Source organism: Platalea leucorodia, assembly GCF_965183815.1.
Source record: "Platalea leucorodia genome assembly, chromosome: 26".
NCBI lineage: Eukaryota > Metazoa > Chordata > Aves > Pelecaniformes > Threskiornithidae > Platalea > Platalea leucorodia.
Window position 1 is genome coordinate 1,514,421 of NC_138848.1, and position 24,911 is coordinate 1,539,331.

Sequence of the window (24,911 nt, forward strand, 5' to 3'; positions counted from 1 at the left end):
TCCTCTCCTCGGGACCGCGCCTGCTGGGCAATCGCAGCCCGGGGCAGGCGTCTTCAAAACGGCTCCGCTCCTGGTGGAATCGCAGGCCAGGGGAAAAGCGAGACGCTCAAACAAACACTCCCCCACCAAGGGTGAGGAGGGCAGGATCCAGCAGGCACCTGCATCCCGTGCCGTGCCCTACCAGATCTGGAGTAGGTTTTTGCCCAAGACTGCACGCAGGGAACAGAGAACTTTCCCCCCCTCAGAGGGGGACTCAGAGCTCCCCACAACGGATATCTTAAGTATTCCTTTCTTTCCGAGCCAACCCACAGCAAAAAAAAGGGATTTGGTTAGGATGAAGTGCCTTGAGTCCAGCGTTAGCTGGGGAGCTTCCCAACAGAACAGGGAGGTAGAAGCCACGTTCCAAGTTGAATCAGAGGCAAGGCAAAGACTTTTCCCAGCAAAGGCTTTGTTTCTCTGAGGAAAGGGAGTCATTTTAGTGTTGCACCAATAACCCTTTCCCTCCTGCCTGCTGCTGGAGAGCAGCCAGCAGGCTCACAGCTGGTCCGCAGCCAGGAGGGGAAAACGGCTGCCCGCAGCCCCAAGCCTGTTTCTGGTGGGACCGGAGCCACCTTCCCAGCAGAGCCCCCAGGCTGAGAGGGTGACTCTGCAGCACCCAGATGCCCAGCCTCCCTCTAGCTGATGCCCCGGGAAGGGGCCCCGGCACAGCCGCCAGCCGGCAAAGCGGCGCTCGGCCCCTCACCTTTCAAGGTGGCAGGCAGCACGGTGTTCTCCAGGTTCACGTCTGGTCTGACGACGCAGACCCTGCCGTCGTTCCCCGCGCCGGAGCTCGAGGCTGCTGCGAGGGCTGAAGCCTCGGCCGCAGAAGCTGGGTGGAGCAAGAGAGCACAAATAAGGCAATTTGCAAAGTGACTTGCAGCTTGCAAACCTTTCAAAACGCACCCGAGATGGGACAGGTCCCACCTTGCGTGGTCCAGTGCGGGCGCATGGACCTGCCTGCGCTGAACGTGGCCATTAAGCAGAGCAAAACAGTTCCCAGTGCGAGCGCCTCTTTGCGTAGCCCTCCCAAAGGCGTTCTGCCTTCAGACCCGCTTTCCCAAAGAGTCCTTCGGTCACAGCTTCCAGACTTCCCGGGGGGCGACGGAGCGCCCCGGGACAGAAAGCAGCAGCATTGCTGCCTTTGACAGCGCTACCTCCACGCCCAGGGAAATTGCTGGTGATAATGCAAAAGGTAGCGTCCGTCCTGGCTCTTCCCCAGGCCACGGCGCTCCGGCTGGCACTGCTCTCTCGGTGGCGTTACCGCTGCTTTCTTCCATGACCAGCACCCTTGTGGGGATTTATGGCTTTGGATTCAAGTTTCCCGGGCCTGTCCCTCACCTCAAGCTGGGATTTGTTCTCAAGTGAGCTGGCGTTTGGCCAAGGTTACTTGCGTGCCCATTAGAATGCTTAAGACATACCAGGAACACGTGCGCTCTGGAACCATTTCCCCTGTGTTTTAGCCCCCCAGCCCCCACCCCAAGAATTCAGGCCCCTCCGAGCCACCACAACTCGCTAGTCCCCGCTTTGGCTGTCCCAACAGCAAGGCTTGCAGGAGCCCACGCCTCCGCCACACCAAGTTCTGCACTGCTGCAAGAGCCGACTCTGCCAACATCCACGGGGGAACAACGGGGCAAGACCGTGCTGCGGACAACGCGCCACAGCAACTCGCTAGTCAGCAGCAAAGATGCTTACTGATCAGGCTCTCCCAGTTGTCCTCTGCTTTTACACCCCGCCTCCGGGTGCGGAACAAGAGCACGTCGTTGCAACGAAGCCAGCGCAGCAGCTCCTCGCAGTAATAGGGGATCCCCGAGCTTCTTTGGATCAGGAACCTGGACAGGAGTAGATCCGGCAGTGAGCAACACAAGGAAAGTAAGGCGCAACACAGTTCAGGTGGGCGGCGAGGCACTCGAGCCTAACAGGGCAGCCAGCATCTTCGTCACAGCTACACCTCACTTTTGAAAGGGACGGTTCTCCCACTGGCTTGGGCTTTTTGGCCCCCGTGAACCTCCAGCCTTCGCTGAAGTCCACGGGAGAAGCATTGCGCACGATGCCCAAAGCACAGAGCAGCGAGCCCTGCCTTTCCTCTCCTCAGGAGCCTAGCTCCTCCCTGGCAGCAGGCCGGACCTCTGGCCCGGCGAATCTCCCCCACAGCCTGGCCACCCAGACCAAGGCCTTTTCACAGCCCGGCCACGCTTGGGTTCGAGACTCTTCCTCCCTTCCTCCCTCCCTGTGCAAGAGCGAAGGGCTGACAGCTCCCACGCGCTGTGAATAGGGGATTGCCCGCTCTCAGCTCACACCTGCCAGGGCGAGGCGTAACAAGCAGCCCACGGCCGCTGCTCACTAGAGCCAGCCATGCTTCTAGCGGCCCGGCGCTCCCTCTCCTGGGGGGTTGATTCCCTCCCATGGTCTGCATAGGTTCAAGCCCTCTGGAAGAGCTCCTCGAACTTACCTCGCTAGATCCCTGGCGATGCTGACCACTCCAAGGGCCTGGCAGACCTTCTGCACCACAGCGGAAGGTTTCAGCTCGGCCAGATGAAGATAGGCGATTTCCTGGGATGTTGCGTTGCCTGCTGCGGCTTTGCAAAAGCTCTCCATTCTCACGCAGCCTGGAGCTAAGCTCATGACCATGAAGTGGGAGACATTTTGGAGCGCACGTGACATGAGAGACCAGGAGGCAGGGTCGATGAAATGGGCGTTGTCGATGACAAATATGCCAAATTCTCCTCCAATGACCTGAAAAAAGCAGGTTGTTCTGAGGGGAAGCCGGTGGATTCTCACGGGTCTTCCAGGGGAGGAGATTTAGCCTCTGTCTCTTGAGAGGATGCTCGGAGGTCTCTCCCCAACCACTTCCCTGCTCAGAAGCTTACCGACTCTTAATTTCTTTGAGACTTGAAGGTCACACCTAGCATCACTTGCCCTGCACAAGGAGGGAGCTTGGGCAAGGGAACGCAGAAGACATCGTTCCTCCTCCAGGGCCACTTTCCAGGAAGAAAATTATTGGGTGTGTTTTTCCCGGCGGCTCACACTGCTGTGGTACAGAGCCCAGAGGCAGCAGGGCTGTTGTCCTTCTCTGACCCAGGAGGAAGGAAGGAAGGAAGGAAGGCGAAACGCTCACCTTCTCAAGCACCTTCACCCACGTCGAGCACAGTTCTGCTTTTCTTTGCATTTCACACATCTCGCGAACCTTGTCCGAAACGGGAAACTGGCCAGAAAAGCAGCAGAGTCAGGGAGCAACATCACGCCGGGGCTAGGCACACCTACCCGCCAAGCAAGGGCGCCGAGCAAACCGCCACTGCTGGCCTCGGCACCTTAACTCTCCCCAACAGAGGTGCAAGGAGCCCCACTGGGGCCTTCACCTAGAGCCTAAAGCAGAGGCCCTCTGCTGAGGGTGTCTGGCAGAGCTGGGGCTTGGGGGTGGCCTCAAGAGCTGCTTCTCTGGCTGCGGGAATCTTGGGCTGGCTGGAGCAGACCACTCGCACACCGGTGACCTCAGCACGAGGTCAGCAACAGCCTCTCTCCAATGCCACTTCCAGGGTGCTGAACAAGGCAGCGGGCACTGCCGCATGCAGCGCGGGACATGAACTCGGCACAGAAAGCGAGCCCCCCGGGCCCGGCAACGGGAAACGTGTGCTATGACCCCTGCGACTCCCACCCCCGAGCTAAGGCACTCCTCCCAGCAGCGTGCCCACACGACGTCAGACCCAGAAAAGCTGAGGAGAAGGCCTTCTCCAGGGCCAGAGAGGCCTCTCGCTCTCACCTGGACAAGGAAGCTGTCGTTGAGGAGGCAATAGCTGCTCTCTTCGATTGCCCCTCGGAGCTCTGTCCGCAGCACGCGCTGCTTGTCGCTGCAGTTTTCACAGTCCTGGAGGCCCAGGGCCCTGGCCACCAGCGTAGAGACGGCAGAGAAGGACTGCCTGACGTTGACCTCTAGCAGCTCCATGGCAACCACCCTGCCGTGCAAAAGCAAAAGGGACTGAGATCCCCAACAGCCCAAGCCTTCTGGACAAAACGGGTGGAGATGTCCTTGGCGGGGGCTCTTCTGCCACCCATCCCAAGGTGCTTCCCAGAGAAGGCCAAGCTTCTCACTCCTCGTACGAGAAAGGGCACAGAGGGGCGCTTGCTGCCAAGGCACTGGGAGAGCCGGGTCGAGAGCCCGTGTCTCCGCAGCGCCGGCCCAGCTCTCGCTACGTCCCCGCTGCAGAGGAACTGACGGGGCTAAGAGGCAAGGATGGAGCGAGTGGTGAGTTTGCCTTTGGGCTCCAGACCTCAGCAGTCTGCCTGCCAGACCGCAGGAAGGCTTTTCTGCCCCAGCGCTCCTCCTGGGAAACAGGCAGAGGCAAGCAGGGCTTCTGAGACAGGCCACTGTGCTGTCTGTTGGGTCTGGAGTCGGATGAAAAGCCCTGAGCTTGGGCTCTTTCCTTCCAGCTGTGCCCAGCCCAGAGGTGAGGAGGAAAGGCCATGGCTCAAGAAGCCACCGCCAGCTCCCCAAAGAGCTGGCAGAGCACACGGGAGCTCCTAGGGAGTGTCTCCAGGAGGCTTTTTGGGGAGGCTGCAGTCCAAGGGCCAGGCGCACCGGCAGAGGGGCAGGAGCGTTCCATGGCTGTCAGGGGACGGGCAGGGGCAGTGTCCCAAAGCTACACATTCAAAACCCGTACGTGTGGCCAGCAGCCTGGCCTAAATAGGCCAGTTCAGTAAGTAAGTGGCTCTTCCCGGAGCCCATCGTGCCCTCAAATGCCAGGATGCGCCTTTGTCCTAAATCCTCATAGGCTTTCAAGCAGCTGACAAAGAGGTCAATCTCCTTCTCCCGACCTGTGAAGACAAACAAGAAAACGAGCTGCTGGGGCGTGCCGACAAGCAAAGAGTCGCCCCTCGTGCTGGCACCCTCCACCGCAGCTTCCCTCCCCGCCACCACAGCCGCCAGCCTGCCTACACCCAGGCCTCCTTCCCGCCCGCTCATCCCAGCTTTTGTACCTCTGCCTTCCTGGGAGCGGCAGCGGGACCCCCTGCCCGCCTGCCCCACGGCACACCTCCCGTGCCCTCTTCCCCGCCTGCCCCCCTCCCAAAGGCCCAGAGATTCAGCCGGCCCCGTGCAACTCCCCACAGTGATCCAGCACCAGACTGGAAGGGATGCTTTGAGTCGCTGCAGGCAGCTGCGTCCCAAACGGACTCAAAGCATCTCCTCACCGCACCATGAGCCACAGAGCACTTCCCAGTAGCTAAGGCAGCGTCTTCAGGCCTGGACTGGTTTGGGCTGGGCTAGAGTTAATTTTCTTTGGTAATAGCTCGTGTGGTGCTATGTTTTGGACGGCTGACCAAACATCGGTGGGGCTAACACAACGATGTTTTAGTTATTGCAGAAGAGCGCTTGCGCAGCGTCAAGGCCTTTTCCGTTTCTCACGCCGCCCCGCCAGCGCGCAGGCTGGGGGTGCGCAAGAAGCTGGGAGGGGGCACAGCCGCGACCGCTGACCCCGACTGCCCAAAGGCCTATTCCACACCATAGGACGCTGTGCTCAGCAAGAAAAGCTGCGGGAAAGAAGGAGGAGGGGGGACGTTCGGAGTTACGGCGTTTGTCTTCCCGAGGCACCGTTACGCGTGATGCTTTCCTGGAAATGGCTGGACACCTGCCTGCCGACGGGAAGCAGGGAACGAACGCCTGAGTCTGCCTTGCGCGCATGCGCAGCTTTTGCTTTACCTACGAAGCTGTCTGTATCTCAGCCCACCAGCGTTAGGGCCGCTGCAGGCAACACCATCCCTGGCAAAAGCTTCTCCCTTCCCAGCGTGGCACTAAAAGTTACCAAGGGGAAGAACCCGGGGTTCAGAAGAGCAAGGCGTTCTCTACCTACCCAGCAAGGGGACGTACTCTGACCTCTCCTTGGTAAGACCCATGCCAAACATGCTAGAAGCAGGGCAAAAGAAAACACAAGTCAATTAGCTGGCAGTCAATTAGTCAAGCAGCCTGGCCTGGAGGGGCAGGGCGTGCTCCTCGGGTACCTGCTTTTCTTTCGAGCAGCGTGTTATTCTCTGCACGCTCCCCCAGCCAAAGTTCAGGCTGCACGCTAGGACAGCTTCAAGCATACCGAAGCCCAACGGCCATGGCGGGACGGGAGAACGTATCGAGAGCCCATCACCAGAGGCCAAACCCAGAGAAACCGGAGACACGCGAAAGAAGCCAGGCCGTGTTGTTGGCTAGCAGACAGCTCTACCCCATTGGCCAACAAAAACAAGTGTCTTGGAAAGAAGGACTTGTGTCCCTGAATGGGTGGGGATGCCAAGCACCCGGCACCTTTGGCTCAAGTCTTCCTGTAGCTTCCAAGAGATGGCAATGTTAACGTTCAAACCGTCATCCAAAGAGGTGGTCAAATCCTGGCTCAGAGGAAGAGCCGGAGATTTCAGCAGGAAGACAGGAGGAAGAGTGGCCCGTTAAGTCCCCGTGTCCCCATGGGAAACTGGACTGGTTGGACATGGACATGGACAACATGGACTGGCCTAAAACTTCCCGCTCAGAAGCGGCCGGGACAAAAGCCTCCTTGGGCACGTGGTGGAGCAAGCACAGTCAAAAGCCATTTGTACAGAGCCTGCGAGGCCAGGTTGCGTCTACCGAGACAGACGAACCTTCTCCATCCCTGTGGCTTCGCTCCCGCCCTCTCAGCAGCAGGAGACAGCAGGGGAGAGAGGCAAAAAGCCTCCCACGCCAGGGCTTCCGACCGTCTCAGCCAGAGGGAGGGGAGAGCAGCTTGGTCTCTCTCTGCAGGACTCCTCTTTGCAGGCCAAGGCTGCGCCTTTGGTGCCACCGTCCCCTCAGGCAGCCCTCTCAGAGGACCCTCACCTCTCCTTGGTGATCCCCACGTATTGATAGAGAGTGCCAGCATGGCTAACGCCTTTCATCTCTCTCTCCGGCAGCTCCTTGAAGCAGCAAGGGGGCAGCCGAGAGGCGGCGTAGGTCACTGCATCACAGGACACCAGCCCAGGGTAGTGCACCATCATCCGGGCTGCCAAATTCACCTTCTGGCCAATGGCTGGAGAGAGAGAGAGAGGGAGAGCACGTGTTGCTGGACCTGTGCCACCAGCCCTGCGGTGCCCTTCCAGGCCAAGGGCTGCCTCGCCTCCGGCACAGGCCAACCCCGCAACGGGGTCAGCAGAACCCAGGGGAACAACCGGCCACGGAGCCCCTTCTCCCGCCCCGCGCCAGGACCGGCGCTGCCTAGGCCCTTCCTGGCCGGCTGCTGGGCAAGCCCTCTCCCAGCGCGCCTTCCTCTTCCAGACTGCTGTGCTTAAGCAGGCCCACGCCAGCCTCCCGCGCCTCTGACACACGCCTCGTACCTGTGTATTCATGCCTCCGAGGGTGGCCAGTGACTCCGCAGAACACCGTCCCGCTGGTCACCGCAACAGACACCGCCCTGCCACACCGGGAAACAGGGCGGCTTCAGCAGCGCCCCAGGCGCGGTCCGGCCCACCCAGCTTCATCCCTTCCCGCACCTCCCCTCGGCGCTAGCCTGGGCCGCCTGCTGTCCTGCCCTGCCGGCACGGGTCTTGGGGCCATGGAGAGCTCGGGGGCGCAACATACCCATGTTGCAAGGGACAAGGGACGGGGTAGAGCGCACGCAGGAAGTTTTGGACACTTCCCCCGAGGCCACGTTCCCTGAGCTGCGACCTGCAGCAGGCCGCAGCCCTCTCGTGAGCAAAGAGGGAGGGAAGGTGGCGCCCACGATGTCACCACCTGCGGCGACAGAAACTTGACCTCAGGCGGCTGGGCCCTGCCACCTCTCAGGGCACTGCCTCCTGCCTGCCAGGGACAAGGCAGGGCAAGCTAGAAGGCACATCTCTTTCTGGTAAAGGCCCCTTGCACTGTCCCAGGCAGCGTGCACCCCCCCGCCCCGCCACACGCTGGCTCACTGTATCTCCACGCGCATCGTGGAGCACAAGGCGAAGATCTGAAGAGCGCTCTGCAAGGCGTGAAGGCTCTCACAGGGCAGCTTTACTCCAGGGAGTCCAAACAGACAGAGGAACGTGCAGCCCTGCCAAGGACAGATGCAGCACGCCTTGCTACAATGCCCAAGAGGGAGTCGCTCCCTCTTGCTCGCTGCCCACCCTCTCGGGGCGCGGGGAGGCGATCGCTCCCCCACGCTCACTTTATCAAACAGGAGGACTTTGTTCACTTCAGCCTTGTGAGGACTGAGGATTTCTAGCGTCATCCTGCTGACGTTGTGGAGGATGGTGCACAGATCCACTGCGTTGATATCTGCAGCCAGCTGCAGGTGGACGAAGAGGCTGGTGACTGGCCGTAGCTCAGAGAAGAGGTCCGGCGGCACTCTGTCATCAAGCTGTAAGACAAGAGCACGACAGCTTCGCCATCCTGCTCTCCCGGGGGCTCGCTGCCCACACCAGATACCGAGGGAGAGCAGGCGTACTGGCAAGAGCAGGTACTACCGGAGGAAGGGATAATCCTCCTCCCGGTGCAAATGGCGGGCAGGCTGCCCAGCCTGCGGCAGGCAGATACCGAACCATAACACAAATGACAAAGGAGAGAAAGGCGCTCCGGTGACACCCCATCTTGGGACAGGCATGGACATGAGGGAAGACCCTCAGGGATGCTCTAGGCGCTTCAGGAGAATCTCCCTTTTAGCCCACCGCCACGTCCGCAGCACATCCAGAACCACACCCACGGAAAAGACGGAGCGACGCAAGACCGCCGCCCGCCACCCGTCTCTCTCCGAGGACAACGCGCGCAACGGTGCGGCACCGGTGCCCCTCGGCTCCGATTCCCTGCCGTGTCGTCTCAGGGTGCGTTTTCTTTTGTTGGTCTGTTCTCGTGAGAACTCCATCTCTGCCACGCACCCCTTCTTCTGCCCTCCAAAAATGCAGCAGCCCCCCCGCAGCGGTGGCCTGGCCGTACCTTCCTGAGAGCAGCTTCTGGGATGTACTTCATAATCACCTCCTCCGCATCAGGATCAGTGGGCAAGAGAAGAGCAGGACTCGGGGCACCTGAGGAGAGAAAACGCAGGTGATCGCTGGGAGGATGGGACTACGAGGTGTTGGAAAGCAGGGGCCGGCACTGGAAATGGGGCAGAAAGAGTCTTGTGCGTTTGCTCGTGTTGCCACCTCCAGACGCTCCGGGCGGAGCCGTCCCCTGGAAGGAGGCGGCGGCAGCAGCGATGCCCCAGCTCACGCACAGGAGGACCAAAAGCACGAGTGCTGCCCGAAAGGGGGAAGAGGGTGGCGGTGCTTCCTCTCTGGCCCCCGAAGCGGCCAGGCCCCCCCTTCCTCGGCAATCGCAGAACAAGGGGAAGGTTGCACTCACTTTCCTCTTCCGAGGGGCGACTCATTTGGCGGTGTACAAGCTTGCGTAAAGCGTCTTGGCATTCTGACTGAGACATCTGATCCATGCCTGTAACCTGAAGACACACAGAATGAAAGCACTGCCACTGGCCTCCCCGGCAGTCCCAGGGGACAGAGCCTGCCCTCCACCGTCACTGCCCAGGAAAGGGGAGAACAAGCCCACCCGGCGCGATGGGACTGCAGCGCTTCCTCAGAAGCACCGGAGCTGGGCAGGCATCCTCCAAGCATCCCCAGCTGTCAACAACAGCTCCGTGACCCACAGAGGACACTGCTGGTGGGCCCAAAACCCGTCCAGTGCCTCCCGACCCCTCACACCAAGCAAGCCCGGCCCACAGTTACCCCCAAGAGGGAAGGACAAGAGCTTCAGCCACCTGCCCACTTTCACAGCTACAGCTGTGAGCCACATTCAGCTCCTCAGCCTTCTGACACCTCCCTCCTTGGCGGCCAGGTCCGGCTCCTCAGAACGGCTCTAGAGGCCGTCCCATCCACCTACCTTCACAGCTCTTTTGCCTTCAAGACGCTTGGTCCTGAGCCGGCGCTGCACACAGAGCTCCCAGGCGGTGGCTGAGAGGACAACTTCACCTGCATTCGCAAGCTCCTCGGCCTCACGAACTTCAGCCAGGGCCTGGCCATAGATACAGAAGTACTGCCGCCTCCCGTCTCCGGCAATCAGGAGGCTCATGGGCCCTGCGGAGATGCCTGGTGAGAGAGAGAGAGGGAGAAGCACAACTGACACAGGGAACGTTTGGAGCTCTACAGTCCCCAGCATCTCAGCTGTTCAGAAGCTCATCTGAAGCCCAAGCGGGGAGACGGGCGCTGTGGAGGGGGAGGGCTTCCTACTCGGGGGGGTACCGACACAGGTCCCTGAAACGGGGGTCTAGAAACGGACAAAGTCGACGTTGACAACGTGTCGCTGAGACGCGAGAGTGCCAGGCGTCTCACCCAGCTGCCCGTCCCAGACGCCCAGCAAACCAGCGGGCTTGAGCACCGCCTGCTCCGTTTACATGCAGGCAGGTCGGAGCTGTCTGCTGGAGACAACACAGCGGCCTGCAAAAGCCCTTCTCACAGCTGTAAGCAAAGCGGGGCCCTTTTGCTCTTTGTCAAAGGCAGGGGAGAATCCAGCAGGGGAAAGGATGCAAAGCTGCCCCAGCTGGAAAAAGGAAAGGCTAACTGCCTCCCCCAGACATCTGCGCTGAAGCAGCCATTCAAAGACCCCAATACTTGATCTGAGCCCCGCTCTGCCTTTAAGCTTCCTCTGCACCTGCAAAGGCACGCAAACCCAGCAGTCCTGGTCTCCCATCCCTGCTCCGACTACAGCTGGCCCCTTGAACGCTGGCAGGAGATGCTTTCCTTTGGCGCTAGCCCCAGCAGGGATCCCCGCGTTCCCTGCCGGTGCGAAGCACCCTGTGGCACGGCAGAGTGCCACGCATCTGCGCCTGGCACAGCACTCGTACCTATCTTCAGCTGGATCTTCAGACCCACGGGCGTGTCGCGACTCCCGTACTTCTTCTGGATCTGCTGGCTACATTGCAGCACCAGGCTGATGGTCTTAGCCAGCTCCTGGAGCGACGTTCTCCACAGCACCAGCACAGCATCCCCTGGGGAAAGCGAGGGGAAGGCAAAGGCTCTGCCGAGACCTGACTCTCCCCGACCTACGCTCAGTGGCAGGGACGGCAGAAACCGCACAACGTGCGGAGGAAGATGGGCTCGTGGGAGGGCAGCGTCCTGGAGGACCACGCCCTGGGCGCCGGGCCACCTCTCCTCTCCCGGGCCAGCCACAGCAGCAGCCAGCCGGCGGCGGTGCCAGCCCCTGCCCCGAGCGCTCCTCTGCAGCTGCGGCACGCCAGGGACTCCTCCTCCCCTCGCGGCCTGGCAGCCCCAGCTCTGCATCACCAGGGCCTCCCTGCCCCTCGCTGCCACCCCAACACGCGCCTTGGGCTGCGCTTTCTAGGGGGGCTCCTCCTCTCAGTGCTTCCTTGCCCCCAGGGCCCTGCAGGCGGGGGCAGAGGGAGGGGAGCCACAGCCCTTGCAAAGCCAAACCGCAGGCAGGCCCGGGGCAAAGGGAAGCCTGGGGAAAGGGCGCTGCAGCGGGGGGGGTGTGCGTGGCCAGAAAGCTGGCTCAAGGTGCTGCACAGAGCCTCTTGAGAAGGAGAGCAGAGCAAACGGCCGCCACACCAGTTAAATGCTGCAGATCAGTACGCGTGGGCATCATCGTCCCGAGTACGTACCGGCAAACTTCAAGATGTCTCCTCCAAAACTCAGCATCTCTGTGGACAGAGGGAGGAAAAGGAAGAGTCGTGCGGCCACCTTCTTCCAGAAGCCACAGAGCAAGCCCCTCTGCCACATTCCTAAGATCCCCCTGAGCCTTCTCTCCTCTAGGCTAAGCGGTCCCAGCTCTCTGAGCCTTTCCTCGTAGCAGAGATGCTCCAGACCCTTCCTCACCTTTGAGGACTCCCTTGCTTTGCTCTACAAGTGCTGCTGAAGGGGCGGCCACAATGTGCTCACGGTCAGCTCGGAAGGGTCACGATGTCCCCTGTGCTGAGGGGCTCGTGAGGGTCACACACAAACACACACACACATCAGCGCCAGCATCCTCGGGTCCCTTGCGCACTGGCACTTGCCGGATGCCCTCAGCCTGCTGGGGGCCCTAACGCATCACGGAGCCGGGTGTTCACGCCAGAGGCACAGAGGTGGCTGCTGAGAAAGCGGGGAGCAGAAAGGACCTGCGCTGGTCCTGACTCGCCAGGAGACCCTGGCTGCTCTGGCTGTTCCTCTGGGCCACAGAAAGCCCCAGCCCTTCCTCGGAGGCAGGACCAGGCTGCCCAGCATGTCGGCCTCCACCCTCCACGAGCAGCCTCACGGCCCAATGCCAGAGAGTCCGACAGCACGGCCCTTACCCTTCAAAATGTCACACATGTAGTAATTGAGGGTTTGCGCCAGCTCATCAGTGCCTCTCTCTGTGCTGCTCCGCTGGAGGAATTTCTCTGTCAAAGCAGTGAAACCTGTAAAAGGGACACCCAGCAATCACAAAGTGCCCGTGTGGGCCTAAGGACCTGGCAGCCAGTTCCACGCTGCCCGGCCCGAGAGCCTGTAGGTCACACCTTGCCATGCCCCGGCTCAGGGCCGGTGGCAGCAGTGGTTGACCGCCCAAGATAACCCATCCTGCTCTCTCTGGGCATCCCAGCAGAAGAGCTCAGCAGCGACAAGATGGCCACTCTGGCTGAGGGGCAAGGGCATGGCTCCAAAGGGCCTGCTCTGTCCCAAAATGGCTCATGTCCATGGCTGCTCCTCCCTGCTCACCCCACCTGAAATGTCCGCAAAGAGCAGCACTCCGTGGACGGGCTGAACGAGGTGGCTGCTCTGGAGGGAGTCCTCAGCAAGGAGACTGGGGAGGAAAGCTGCTGCTCTGTCCAGGATTGAGTGGTGACGTTTGCTGTCCCAGGCAGAAGCCATCGTCGGCGCCCTGTGGCACACGGGGTCCCTCAGGAGAAGACGGCCGTGCTCAGCTGGAGGAGGACGAGGACCTCACCGCACAGTGCGAGTCGCACAGTGAGCCCGGGGCCTCTGCGGGACGACTGGCCCTCTGCCCTCACGGGGGTAGTCACAATCGCCTGGCAGTGACCTCCTCTGTAGGTCACCGCTTGCCCGTCAGCTGTCCTCGGGCGACACAACCAGCTAACGGTGACATCGTCCGTATGTCATCGCCTGCTGAGCGGCTGCCTCCTTGCTGCTGAGCCACTTGCTCAGAGGCGGCCAGCGCCACCCCACTTCTTCGAGGACGGTGCCAAAGGGAGGCTCCTGCAGCGACCGCTTGCTCAATTTGCAGCTGCTTGCCCCGTTCCCAAGGGCCAGCTGCCTCGGGCACACACAGCTGTTGGCTAGCACTGGTCCTTCCCCCTGCAGAGAGGCAGCCTGTGGCCATCTTCCCAGCAGGCTCGCTCCTTTCTTGCTCCCGTGCTCCCTCCCCGAGCCCCCAGCTGCCTCAGCTCAGGCAGGGCAGCCCTCCAGCTCCCCCATCCCTCCGGCCGCACAGTGCCTGTGACGGAGGGTGGCCTGCCTCTGGCAGAGACAGCAGCTCCTGAGCTGCCCCTTTCCCTGGGCTGGGAGAGAGCTCCAGCATGCGGAGGCAGGCCTCTCGCCTCGGAGGGCTATCAGCCCTTCTTGGGAAGACAAATGCCATCACGCCGACTGTCCCCCCCTTCCTTCTTCTTCCCCCAGCTTCATACGCTGACCATGACGCCATACGGTAGGGAATAGCCCCTTGGCCAGTCTGGGTCAGCCCCCCTGGCTGTGCCCCCTCCCAGCTTCCCGTGCGCCCAGCAGAGCAGGGGAAGCTGAAAATCCTTGACTGGTATCAACACTACTGAGCAACAACTAAAACATCAGGGTGTTCTCAACATTGTTCTCAGCCAAAATCCAAACCACAGCACCGTACCAGCTACTAAGAAGAAAATCAGCTCAATCCCAGCCGAAACCAGGACAGCTTCCCATGGAGGCACCTCTAAGTTGGTGGCAGAATTCAAACTTGTGGGCATAGCTACGGGTGTGCTCACGGAGATGGGCAGGAGCTCACAGGCCCATTGCAGCTCCGTTTGGGACCTGCAGGATGGCAGGGGCTTCATTCCGGGAGCTTCCAGTCACCTGCAGGAGCTCTGCAGATGCAGCTTTGCCTCTGGCACCCTCCGTAGCACAGAATTGCCATGGCCACCCCAGGAACGCCAGGCAGGCCGAGCTTACAGCTGTGCCTTGCCTCCTGCTCCGAAGCTTCCGTTGCTTCACACCGGCGTCGAGCAGGACTGGGGTCCCTCTGGCTGCACATAACGGCCTCCCCGCTGCCAGCGGGGACCGTCACTACGTACGTGGCATCTGCTTCGGTGGCCACTTGTGCCTTCAGCTAGGAAGGCTGTGGCTGTGCCACAAGCGATTGCCTTCCTCCTCACGTTTCTGTCTTCCAGGGCATGGATTTGGACGTCCACCTGGCTGTTTGAACGCTGTAGATTTTCACCGGCACTGGCATGCGCTGCTGTCCTCAGACTAGCTCCTTGCAAACTCCACCATCTTTTCCATCCTTTCAAAAAGGTTGAGATATATTGCAAAGGGACACCTGCACGTACCTGAGAGTAACATAAAGGGCTGGTGGGAAAAATAAAATCAAATAATAGAAACATATCTACTTGTCCATAGCCCCTTCTTCTTCTTCTTCCTCCCGCTTTTTCCTCTCCCCTCTTCTTTCTTCTTTAATTTCTACTCGGCCTCTGTTGCCAGCTACCCTGTGTCTGGTCTCTCTCTGAAGCCCACCCTTGCACTTGGAACAGCATCCCCACCCCACGCTGCTGCCATTGCCCCCAGTACCTGCAGCCCCCACCCCGCTAGGAGCCACCCCCACAAGTACCTCCCGGGGTCCCCCACAAGGGGACACCCCAGGGGCTCCCGTAGGAAAATCTCATGCCCCAGCTATGGCACCAATTCATCTGGAGAGGATGGAACTGGATCAAGTTCCTTAAGTGACAGAGAGAGAGAGATACAGCTAGTTGACACTGTACACTGCACAGCCACGGTTCAGTCAGCATGACTAAGGGACCCCAGCTCATTGCAAGGAGAAGGACGGCCCCCACCCCAAAGAAGAAAGGACACCCCTGGACTACCCAGATCATGCCAGCATCCCAGCCCCTCCGACACCTCTGGGAAACCCTCCCCTTATCTGGCATCAGAGATAGGGAACCGCAGCAAGACCGACTGCAGGGACGCCTGGATCAAGAAAGACGCAGATGGATGACGACGCCACAGAATGAGAGTTGCTTTGCAAAGCAGCAGCTTGTGTGTGTGTTAAGTAGCGATTGGTCAAATGGCGTTGGACCTGAACGCTTGAAAGGTAGAAGAACCATGTGTACGGCCGCATTTGGGGTGCCCCTGAGTGGATGGGACAGCTCGTAGGCATGAATGCCAGAATTCCTCTTGTCATGCTATGCTTTGCCTCCCAGCGTATCTCCTCGGTTGGCACGGGCCACTTGCCGAATTTTCCTGACAGCTCCCCCTCAGGGCCACACGGCACCCGCACCGGCACCGCCACAGCTGGGAGCAGCAGTTGCCTCCCTGGGGCAGAGAGGGGGAAGACCAAAACAAACCAAAAGCGCCCCATCCCCACCAGCAGCACAGACATGGTGGCATTGCAGGGCCACCAGTGCCAGCCCCATCCCTTCCCCTTGGGCAGGAAATTCACCTCCCCACAAAAATCAGGTGTGGGGTGGGAAATCGTGGGGATGGGAAACCATCACGGGGCTGGGAAAATATCATTGGGATGGGCAACCATGGTGGGGATGGGCAACCAGCTTTCAGGACAGGAAACCATCAGCAGGATGGGCAATCCTTGAGATGGGAAGCTGTTGTGGTAGGAAAAATCAAACCAGCGCAAGGCTGGCTGAAGGAGGTGCTGGCGGAATCGTCACCATGGGGACGGACCCCCCCAGAACACTGTTTCCCAAACAAACCCCACCCTGACCAAGCGCCATGGCAGGTACAGCAGCAGGCTCCCGCTCCTCCTGGTGCTCCTGCCCTCCAGGTAGCCCCCCAGCCGGCTCTGCCCACCCATATCTCACGGCATTGCTCCTCTTCGCTCCCCGCAGCAGACAGGTTCCCTCTCCGACTGCCGAGGGCATCGGAGGTGCCCAGCGTGAGCTCCACTGTCTGGCAGGGGGTGCCAGGGCCCCTGGGGGCCCCGGGCCAGCTGGTGCAGCTCCCTGGCGTGGTGCCGCTTCCCCCTGTGGTGTGGCTCCTCCCGATGGCGCGGCTCCCCCATGGGGTGCAGCTCCCTCCCGTGGTGCAGCTCCCCTGCGGGGCGCACCTCCCCACCGTGCCTGCTCCCTGTCCCCCTGCCTATGGCTGGGGACAGCAGGTGCTGACAGGGACGCTGCTGCCCCACCAGCCCATGGGCCTGGGACCGTGGGCCGTGGTCCAGGGGGAGCCCCTCTACCCCACGGGCTCCTGCCTGCTGCACGGCCCTGCCTGCCCCGGCCCCCCGCCACCCCGCGGCTCAGCACTGGCTGCAGGGCCCCCCTGTGCTCCACACCCTGCCCCACAGTGCCCAGAAGCCGCCAGAGGCCTTCAAGAAGGATGCGTCGGCCATCCAGGACAGCCACCCTGCTGCCAGCCCCCACCAGCCTGCCCTGGCTCCGCTGACTGGCAGAACCACGATGAAGCCCAAAGGTGAGGACCCGCGGGTGGCAGAGCCTGCGGGCGGGTGGCCCGCGCCCAGGAAAGCTTGCATCGCCACGGGCTTGAGTTGGCTTTGTTTGCTTTTTCAGCAGCGGTGACCAACCTGGCGGCCCTGGAGAAGCCCGCGGACCTGTCCGAACAGGGGCCACGCACCTTCGCCGAGGCCTTTCCTCAGCAGCCAGCTGACACCAACGTCAACGAGATGCTCGCCTGCCTCAAAACCGCGCACGGCACGGAGACCGTCCCCGACATCTCCGACAGCCCCAGCTTGACTGCCATGGTCCATCAGCTCCCTGACCTCTCCCAGTATGTGGCAAAGGGCGGCTGCCCCAAGGAGCGAGCAGTGCTGGCGGGGCTGGGGGACGGCGAGGACACCGTCCCCGATGGCCCCGACGGCCCTGACTTGACCACCCCCCTCATCAAGCTCCCTGACCTCTCCGACTACAGGGCAGGGGGCCTTGGCACCAAGGAGCGAGCAGCGGCGCCCATGCTGGGGGACAGCGAGGCCACCGCCCCCGATGTCCCCAGTGGCCCCAACAGCACCGCCTTCCTCAACCGGCTCCCCAACTTCCCGCAGTACAGGGTGGAGGGCGACTGCCCCGAGGGCCAAGCGGCAGCAGCGATGCTAGGGGACGCCGACCCCTCCTGGGCAGGGCTGCCGACGTCCCCCTCGCTGGACCCCAAGAGGAAGCCCCACCAAGAGGAGGCAGCCCCGCGTGGTTTTGACCTGCTTGCTGCTGCCGCCGGGCGTCACCTCCTGCTGGGTGGTGCCCAGATCGGGCAAGGCGGGCGGCAAGCAGGCCAAGCGCCCTGTGCCAGCTGGCACCCCCAAGATGCGAGACACCTCCCCGTGGGACAACATGCCGCCCAAGAACAAGAAGATGGTGGTGTGCCGGGTGGCAAAACACTCAAAAACCCCGCGGGAGGGGAAGCCGGACAGGGACGGCAAGGCGGCGGGTGGCAGCGGGCAGCAGGTGGGCGGCGGCGGGCACCAAGCGGGTGGCACCAAGCACAGGGCATTTGAGGACACCAACGGGCCTGCCTTGGTGCTCGAGTGACCCAGAAGCCCTGGGGACGCCGGGGGGCAAAGCGCCCCGCCCACCCCACCCGCTGCTGGTCGAGAAGGCGCGCAGCACGCATCCCCGCGCCATGCGACCCCTCGACAGGCTGCTGCGCAAAAAGGTCCAGGCCAAAACACTGCGGGGGCTGAGGATGCCCCGCACCGACCTGAGGGTCCACCTGCTGGCCTCCATCCAAAGCTTCCACCCGCTGGGGCAAAGGGTGAAGGCGGTGGGGCCGGTGCGCCAACCGCCCGAGCCGGAGCCCCAGGCCGGCCCCAGCGTGCCCCCCAGGGTCCCCAGGCCCCTGCCCCTGGCCCCGACACCCAGCGCGGGGCTGGCTGCCTCCAAGCCCCCGGCTGACGGCGAGAAGGAGACGGCACCGGCGGCGGCATCGAGCAGCAAGGCGCGCACCGGGGCTGCCGCCAAACCCAAGCGGCCCAGCTGGCTGCACCTGTCACCCACGGGGGGCCAAACCCCGCGGGAGGGGCTGCCACAGCAGCTGCACATGCCGCCGCAGCTGCCGCGCCCTCCCGCCAACTCCGCGCTGCCGGCTGACTCCCGCTGGCCCCGGGCTATGCCCACCCCGCTGGAGGAGCAGGAGGAGTCGGTGCCCATCACGCCTGAGCAAGGGCCCGAGCGGGAGCGCCTGAAGAAGCTGGCCCAGGAGGAGCGGGAGCAGGCCGCCCTGCAGATGACACTGGGGCAGCTGCAGTTTTTTTGCAGAGGGAGATCGACATGGAGATAGCCGACGCATATGGTTACCCATAACCCACCGCTCCAGCACCGTCCCCCCTAGCACCCATGCGCAGAGCAGATCCACAGGCAGGGACCTGCACCCACCCGCTCCAGCCCCAGCCCTCTCCCACATCCCCCCATTTCATGCTTAATTCATTAAAAGGGATGGGGTTTAACGCAGCCTCTGCCCACCCCGCGGGTGGCTGAGCTGGGCTGGGGATGGCCACCGAGACCATGGGTAGACGGGGCATCGCTCCGGGTGGCGGGCGCCCGTGGGAGAAACCGCACTGATTCGCACCAGCGCCGGGAGGCCGGAGGTCTCCATCACCGCCCCGGTACCGGCATCACCAGCACTGCCCCAGCACCAGCATCACTGCCCGTGAGCTGGATCCGGCCCTGGGAAGCAGCCGCAGCCGCCCCAGAGGGACAGGCAGAGACCGGCCGAGCGCAGAAAACGCGCCTCGTCCCTGGCCGGCGAGCAGGCACTGCTGGCTGAGGCTGGCGTGCCGAAATCCTGCAGCTGCCGCTGCAGTGGCTGCACGGCTCGCTCGGCCCCCCTCTATGGCCTCGTCTGGTGCTGCCCGGACCTCATCCACCAAAAACCCCTGCCCACAGGCCAGCCCGGAGCTGCTCTCACGAGCAATTCGCAAACGGCCCGTGCCGACCGAGGCCAGAGGCTAGGACGCAAAGTATAGCAATACAAGGGCCAATATTCTTTCACGCACGTGCCGTGTGCCAGCCCAACTGGGGCAGCCCCAGTGTGCCTTTACACACGGTTCTTGTACCCTTCAATCGTTCAGGCACCAGACGACTTGACTGATCACTCCCACCCACACTACTGATTACCAATCCCAGTCAAACTTTGCAAAGCAGCTCTAGTTTTGCAGCATTCTTGCTGCTTGTCTGCTGAGCCGCGTGTCCCTGGAGTCAGTCTCCCTAGAGTTACTGATCTACTGATGCCGGACGACGCTGGGAGGGTTTCAAAGACTTTCCAACATGGCCACCTGGCAGCCCCATACCCCAGGGGTACAGCTCCCGGCGTGCCCTGGGGTGCTAATTCCTGCTGTCTGACCCTGCTGGGACACTGCCTGCCGCCGCGGCTGGGCCCCGCCCCCCCGCAGGCCCCATGGCCGCCTCCCTGGGGCTGCCTGGGTCCCAGACCCTGGTGGGGCAGGGAGGAGAAGGAGAGAGGGACAGAGTGGTAGAGAGGGGTGGGACAGGGTTGTGGGACGGCCAGAGAGAGGACAGGAGCAGGACAGAGGGACAGAAGACAGACAGAGGGATGAGGAGGACTGGGGGATGGAGCTGGGCAGGGAGTGGAGAAAGGAAAGCCCTGGTGAGGAGCGAGCACAGGGACAGGGAGAAGGGGACGGCGGGGAAGGGGGCCGGGGGCGGCCAGGATCACGGTGATGAGCAGCGGGACAGAAGGACAGAGAGAGCAGAGCAGGGCAGGAGGAAGGACAGAGGGACGGACCAACACAGGCAGGGTGAGGGAACCAGACAGAGGGAAAAGGACGAGAGGGAAAAGGAAGGGGAGAGAGAAAGGGAGAGGCAGGGACGGAGAGCCGGACACAGAGAAGAGAAGCAAAAGATCTGTAAAGCAGCCAGTACTGTAAACTGGCAGCCAACTGCCTCTTCTCTGAAAAGATGTGAAAACTGCTCTTAATGATGACACAAGCAGTTGCACAAGCCAGGGGCCTGCTCCTGCCCTATCACCTGCTCAGCAATCGGTGACAGCAGAAGAAGCGTCGCAAGCCAGCTGACTTCTCATACCTAGAAAGCTAGTCAGGCACCAGGGACCTCACAAGCACCCGCACAGCAGGAGCGTCCTCACTTCCAACACCCTGCATTTTGCCCCTCCATCTCCATCTCGGTGTCTCCCATCTCCCCGTGCTCTCCTCTCTCCCAGGCACCTTTCTCACGCACTCCACCACCTCCCAGTGGCTGTCGCTGGGTCTCTGTGGCAGATCTTACCTCGGCAGCAGTGTCCCAGCCGGGTCACCTGCATCTCCTTCTCTTCCTCCTCCGCTGTCATCGCAACTGCGCCAGGTGCCTGATGCACTTTTTGACCTCAAAGGGCATTTCGTCCTGCCTCCCTTCTGCTGCTGAATCCTGGTCCTGCAAGAGAAGTGACAACCACTTGCTGGCCCTCTGCGGCATCTTACCTGCACCTTCCTGACCTGGACAGCTGCTGGGAGCTGCCACCATCGGCCCTGGCTCTGCTTGAAGGCTTCTCCTGGCACAGGCGCAGCTCTGGCTGTGCCTGGTGCAGGCCGTGCTTCCTGAAGGAGGACAGCAACGCTCACAGTTACTCCTGGGCAGTGTCCAGCTGGGAAAAGCTGATTTGAGGCAGGTTTGCCACAGGTCCTGAGCCTGGTCCGGGCGTGCTCCTTGTCCCCCAGCTCGGCCACAGGTCCCACATCTGGCTCCTTCCAGCAGGAGCTTGGAAAGCCCCTTCCCAGCTGGGAGCGCCAGGCCAAGGCCACGGGGCAGAAACAGCCCCCTCCCCCGGGCACCCCAGCCCCCGACTGGCCTCTGCTCCCAAACTCCTACAAATTCCAAACAGGCTCGCCCTCTAACTAAGCCATCTTCAGTTTCATGAAAAGAAACGGTGTACTTCCAGATTCAGTACTCCGACTAAGACTGTTAGAGGGCGATTTGGGCTTCAGCTCCAGAACAAAAGAATTCCCATTACAGAATCTCAACTGCCAACTCCATGACCATCTTGTCACTGACACACAAACACTCTGTTGTAAAAAATCTTACGGCCAATTAAAATTATCCTCCCCTCCCCAAATCTTTGTTCTTCTTATACCCTCAGACTGCCACAGCAATAATCATGTCATTATTCTGTAATTACCACCGATCAGAAACCCCTCCAAAGCATTACTCCCTGACGGGACTGACAGCACTGCTGGTAAGGGAGAACCATCACTCACCACGCACCCACCTGTTAGGGCCTTTTGCCTCTGCGACCGAGCGTGTCTACATGGACGTCTCTGCCTGACAGGAGAAGACCAGCCCCCCCCAGAATATCTGACATTTCCTTGGCTCTAGAGTAAGCAAGGGATCTAGGAGAGTGATGCAAACGAGTTCAAGAGAAAGCAGGATAGCGGAAAAAGCAGAAAATGTGATATGTCTCACCCACCTCCAATTTCAGAAGAAAGTTTCAAGGGCGGCTTTTTCTGTTTGGTTTGGTTTTTTAACCACTGCATAGCACAAGCTGAAAACACCTACGTTTTAAGGAGAACTGTAAACTACAAGAGTAAAACTATCCAGTCTATGTAATTACACTTCTTTCCAGGATACATCCGTCATTTTTCTTACATTTCACTGGAGAGATTTATGCTAAAATCCCTGAGTTCTGATGTGGAAATAGCAAAACGTCATCTGTAAGTCTTTGACAAGAACACCACATTGAAGGAAAACTGTTCATAGAAACTGTAAATGACATGTTTCTGCTGTCAAAGCTTATAATGCTTTGGAGTATCTTTGCCGTCTTCATCTTCTTTGTCTTCACTTTCTTCTGACGACATTATAACTACTGTACCTCAACATAACGTTAAACTGTTCGAGCACTCTTGCACATTATATGAAATCCAAAATGCCTTACTGTACTGGCTTTGGCTGGGATAGTTAAATTTCTTCAAAGCAGTTTTTATGGGGCTGTGTTTTGGATTTCTGCTGAAAACACTGTTGATAACGCACCAATGTTTTAGTTACTGCTGAGCAGTGCTGACACTGCGTCAAGGCCTTTTCTGCTCCTCACACTGCCCTGCCAGCGAGCGGGGCAGAGGTGCACAGCAAGTTGGGAGGGGACACAGCTGGGACAGCTGACCCCCGCTGACCCAAGGGCTGTTCCGTACCATATGACATCGTGCTCAGCAATAAAACTGAGGGGGAGAGTGGCAGGGGCTCCCTGCTCAGGTACCGACTGACTATCGGTCGGTTGGTGATGAGCAATTGTTTTCATTTGCATCCCTTGTTTTTCTTGGGCTTTATTTTCCTCTCTCTTTTCCCCCCCCCCCCCCCTTTTCCCTACAATATTTTTAAAAAATTTCTTTTCAATTATTAAACTGGTTTTATCTCAGCCCACGAGTTTCTTTCTCACTTTTACCCTTCTGATTCTCAACCCCATCCAACCGGGTTTTGTTATTACCATCATGTCAATGACACACTAGATCCTGCCAAACCTACAACCTGCAAAACCAAAAGACCAACTTATGCAAGACACGTTCCAGAAATTACCATCAGCACAGAGAAGCATACGTATCCATCTTGTTCTGTCCTTGCCAGAACTGCTGGCTGACCTGTCATCAGCCTCGGTGACTAACAGCAGGCAAGACGCGCTCATCTGCCTTAGCTCAGATGCAGCTCCTAGGAAGACAGCTATTTCAGAAAGTCATGCCTTGTTATTTTGGGAAAGTGTTTCAAGGAAATGTTTTTAATACTCTAGAATGGTAAGACTAAGCATGGTAATCTCACTCCAAGTTCAAGCTCTGCTACAGATTACCCTTTTTTTTTTTTCCCCCTCCCTCTTTTCCCCAAAAGGGTGGCACTTCTTCCTGAACACAAGATGAGTTACATGGGGTATACAGATAGCCCACGGAAAACTGAGAAATGAGCCTGTGATCACTTCCATCCCCATTCCTTGGCACTCCAGCACTCCTTTCACACTCCTCTCCTCGCCAGCAGTCAGGCCTTACGCAGGCAGTGCCACACGTACAAGACGCCGACTTCGCCAGATATTGCCCAAATCATTTCCTACTTGAGATCTGATGGGCTCAACTACTGCCACAGCCTTTTCTGTCCCTACGTGCAGTCTTGCCCCCTTCTGACCCATCCAGAAAGCTCCTCAAAGGATCATCTCACTCACTGCCTTCATTGCAACTAACAGTCTCCTTAACACCCCAAAGTTGTTTCCCTCACTCACACATCGAGTTAATATGGCCTTTCAAGACTTAGCTTCCTCCCTCGTTATTTCCCACCGAGTACCACGACGACAGCTCCTAATTACAGGCCCCGAGAGCAGCTTCCACCGACTGCCGCCTGCTACACACCAACAGGAACGGCACGGTCTTCTCCCATGCCCGTCTCCATGCTCGGGAGGACCTGCTCACACCCCCCGGCAGCCGGCCTTGGTGCCTGAAAAGCCTTGCTGTGCTGCTCAAGGCCATGAAAACTGTCATGCTACGGCTGTACCCACATCACTGTTCCTCTTTCTGAGTAACACTGCCCATTTCTGTCTATTCCCACCTGCCCACAGCCATCTCTTGTTTTCAATCTTTTTTTTTTAATACCTTCTTTGGACCTCACTACGGTACAGGCTCAGAGTCCATGACTATGGCTGGGAAAGTCTGTAGCAATACAGAATTGTGTAGGGAGGAAAAATCCCCAGTAATTCAGCTCATTTCAATTGTTTAAGAGAAGGCTTTTGGCTAGAACACAGTCAAGAAAATTAGAAACCATAGAATCATAGAATATCCTGACTTTGAAGGGACCCACAAGGATCATCGAGTCCAACTCCTGTACCTGCACAGGACAACCCCAAAAACCATACCGTATGGCTGAGGGCGTTGTTCAATTGCTTCTTGAATGTTGTCAGGCTTGGTGCCATGACTACCTCCCAGGGGAGCTTGTTCCAGTGCTCCACTACCCTTTGGGTGAAGAACCTTTTCCTAATGTCCAACCTAACCCTGCCCTGGCATACCTTCCTGCCGTTCCCTCGGGTCCTAGCATTGGTCGTCAGGGAGAAGAGATCAGCGCCTGCCTCTCCTCCTTCCCTCGTGAGGAAGCTGTAGACCGCGACGAGGTCTCCCCTCAGTCTCCTCTTCTCCAGGCTGAACAGACCAAGTGACTTCAGCCGCTCCCCATACGGCTTCCCCTCTAAACCCTTTACCATCTTTGCGCCTCTCCTCTGGACGCTCTCTAGGAGCTTTGTATCCTTTTTCTACTGTCGTGCCCCAAACTGCACACAGGACTCAAGGTGAGGCCGCACCAGTGCGGAGCAGAGCGGGACAATCGCCTCCCTCGACCGGCTAGCAATCCAGTGCTTGATGCACCCCAGGACACGGTTGGCCCTCTTGGCTGCCAGCGCACACTGTTGGCTCATCTTCAACTTGCCGTCGACCAGAACCCCCAGATCCCTCTCCGCGGGACTGTTCTCCAGCCTCTCGTTCCCCAGGCTGTAGGTACATCCAGGGTTGTTGCCATGTCCCAGATGCAAAAGCCAGCACTTGCCCTTGTTAAACTTCATATGGTTGGCGATTGCCCAGCTCTCTGATTTGTCCAGATCTCTCTGCAGGGCCTCTCTGCCCTCGAGAGTGTCAACAGCTCCTCCCAGTTTTGTGTCATCGGCAAACTTTGATAACAAACCTTCGAGTCCTCCGTCCAAGTCATTTACGAAGATATTGAAGAGCACTGGCCCCAAGATGGATCCCTGTGGAACCCCGCTAGTGACTGGTTGCCAGCCCCATGTAACCCCATTTACCGTAGCCCTTTGAGCCCGACCCGTCAGCCAACTGCACG

General features: G+C 59.8%; 1 protein-coding gene across 29 annotated transcripts in view; it reads right to left on the reverse strand.

Annotated features, from left to right (window-relative positions):
- LOC309600954 (adenylate cyclase type 10-like) overlaps positions 1–24,911 on the reverse strand; it is a 34,216-nt gene that overhangs the window by 5,250 nt on the left and 4,055 nt on the right. For 15 of the 29 annotated variants that reach the window (XR_014230502.1, XR_014230503.1, XM_082333651.1 and 12 more), the window contains 19 exons: positions 20,358–20,501; positions 13,811–14,508; positions 12,273–12,377; positions 11,604–11,642; positions 10,830–10,973; positions 9,869–10,074; positions 9,338–9,431; positions 8,933–9,021; positions 8,169–8,360; positions 7,933–8,054; positions 7,360–7,436; positions 6,866–7,055; positions 5,883–5,935; positions 4,695–4,848; positions 3,797–3,989; positions 3,155–3,241; positions 2,489–2,772; positions 1,732–1,868; positions 743–868 (listed from right to left, as the gene is read on the reverse strand). Coding sequence is in view for 27 of the 29 variants with exons in the window: in XM_082333651.1 (XP_082189777.1) it covers positions 743–868; positions 1,732–1,868; positions 2,489–2,772; positions 3,155–3,241; positions 3,797–3,989; positions 4,695–4,848; positions 5,883–5,935; positions 6,866–7,055; positions 7,360–7,436; positions 7,933–8,054; positions 8,169–8,360; positions 8,933–9,021; positions 9,338–9,431; positions 9,869–10,074; positions 10,830–10,973; positions 11,604–11,642; positions 12,273–12,377; positions 13,811–13,997 (2,479 nt within the window). In the remaining 2 variants the exon portion in view is untranslated. Of the gene's footprint in view, positions 1–742; positions 869–1,731; positions 1,869–2,488; positions 2,773–3,154; positions 3,242–3,796; positions 3,990–4,694; positions 4,849–5,882; positions 5,936–6,865; positions 7,056–7,359; positions 7,437–7,932; positions 8,055–8,168; positions 8,361–8,932; positions 9,022–9,337; positions 9,432–9,868; positions 10,075–10,829; positions 10,974–11,603; positions 11,643–12,272; positions 12,378–12,680; positions 14,509–20,357; positions 20,502–22,631; positions 22,761–24,093; positions 24,910–24,911 lie in introns of those variants that run through there. The other 14 variants (XM_082333643.1, XM_082333652.1, XM_082333653.1 and 11 more) reach the window with 13 other exon arrangements.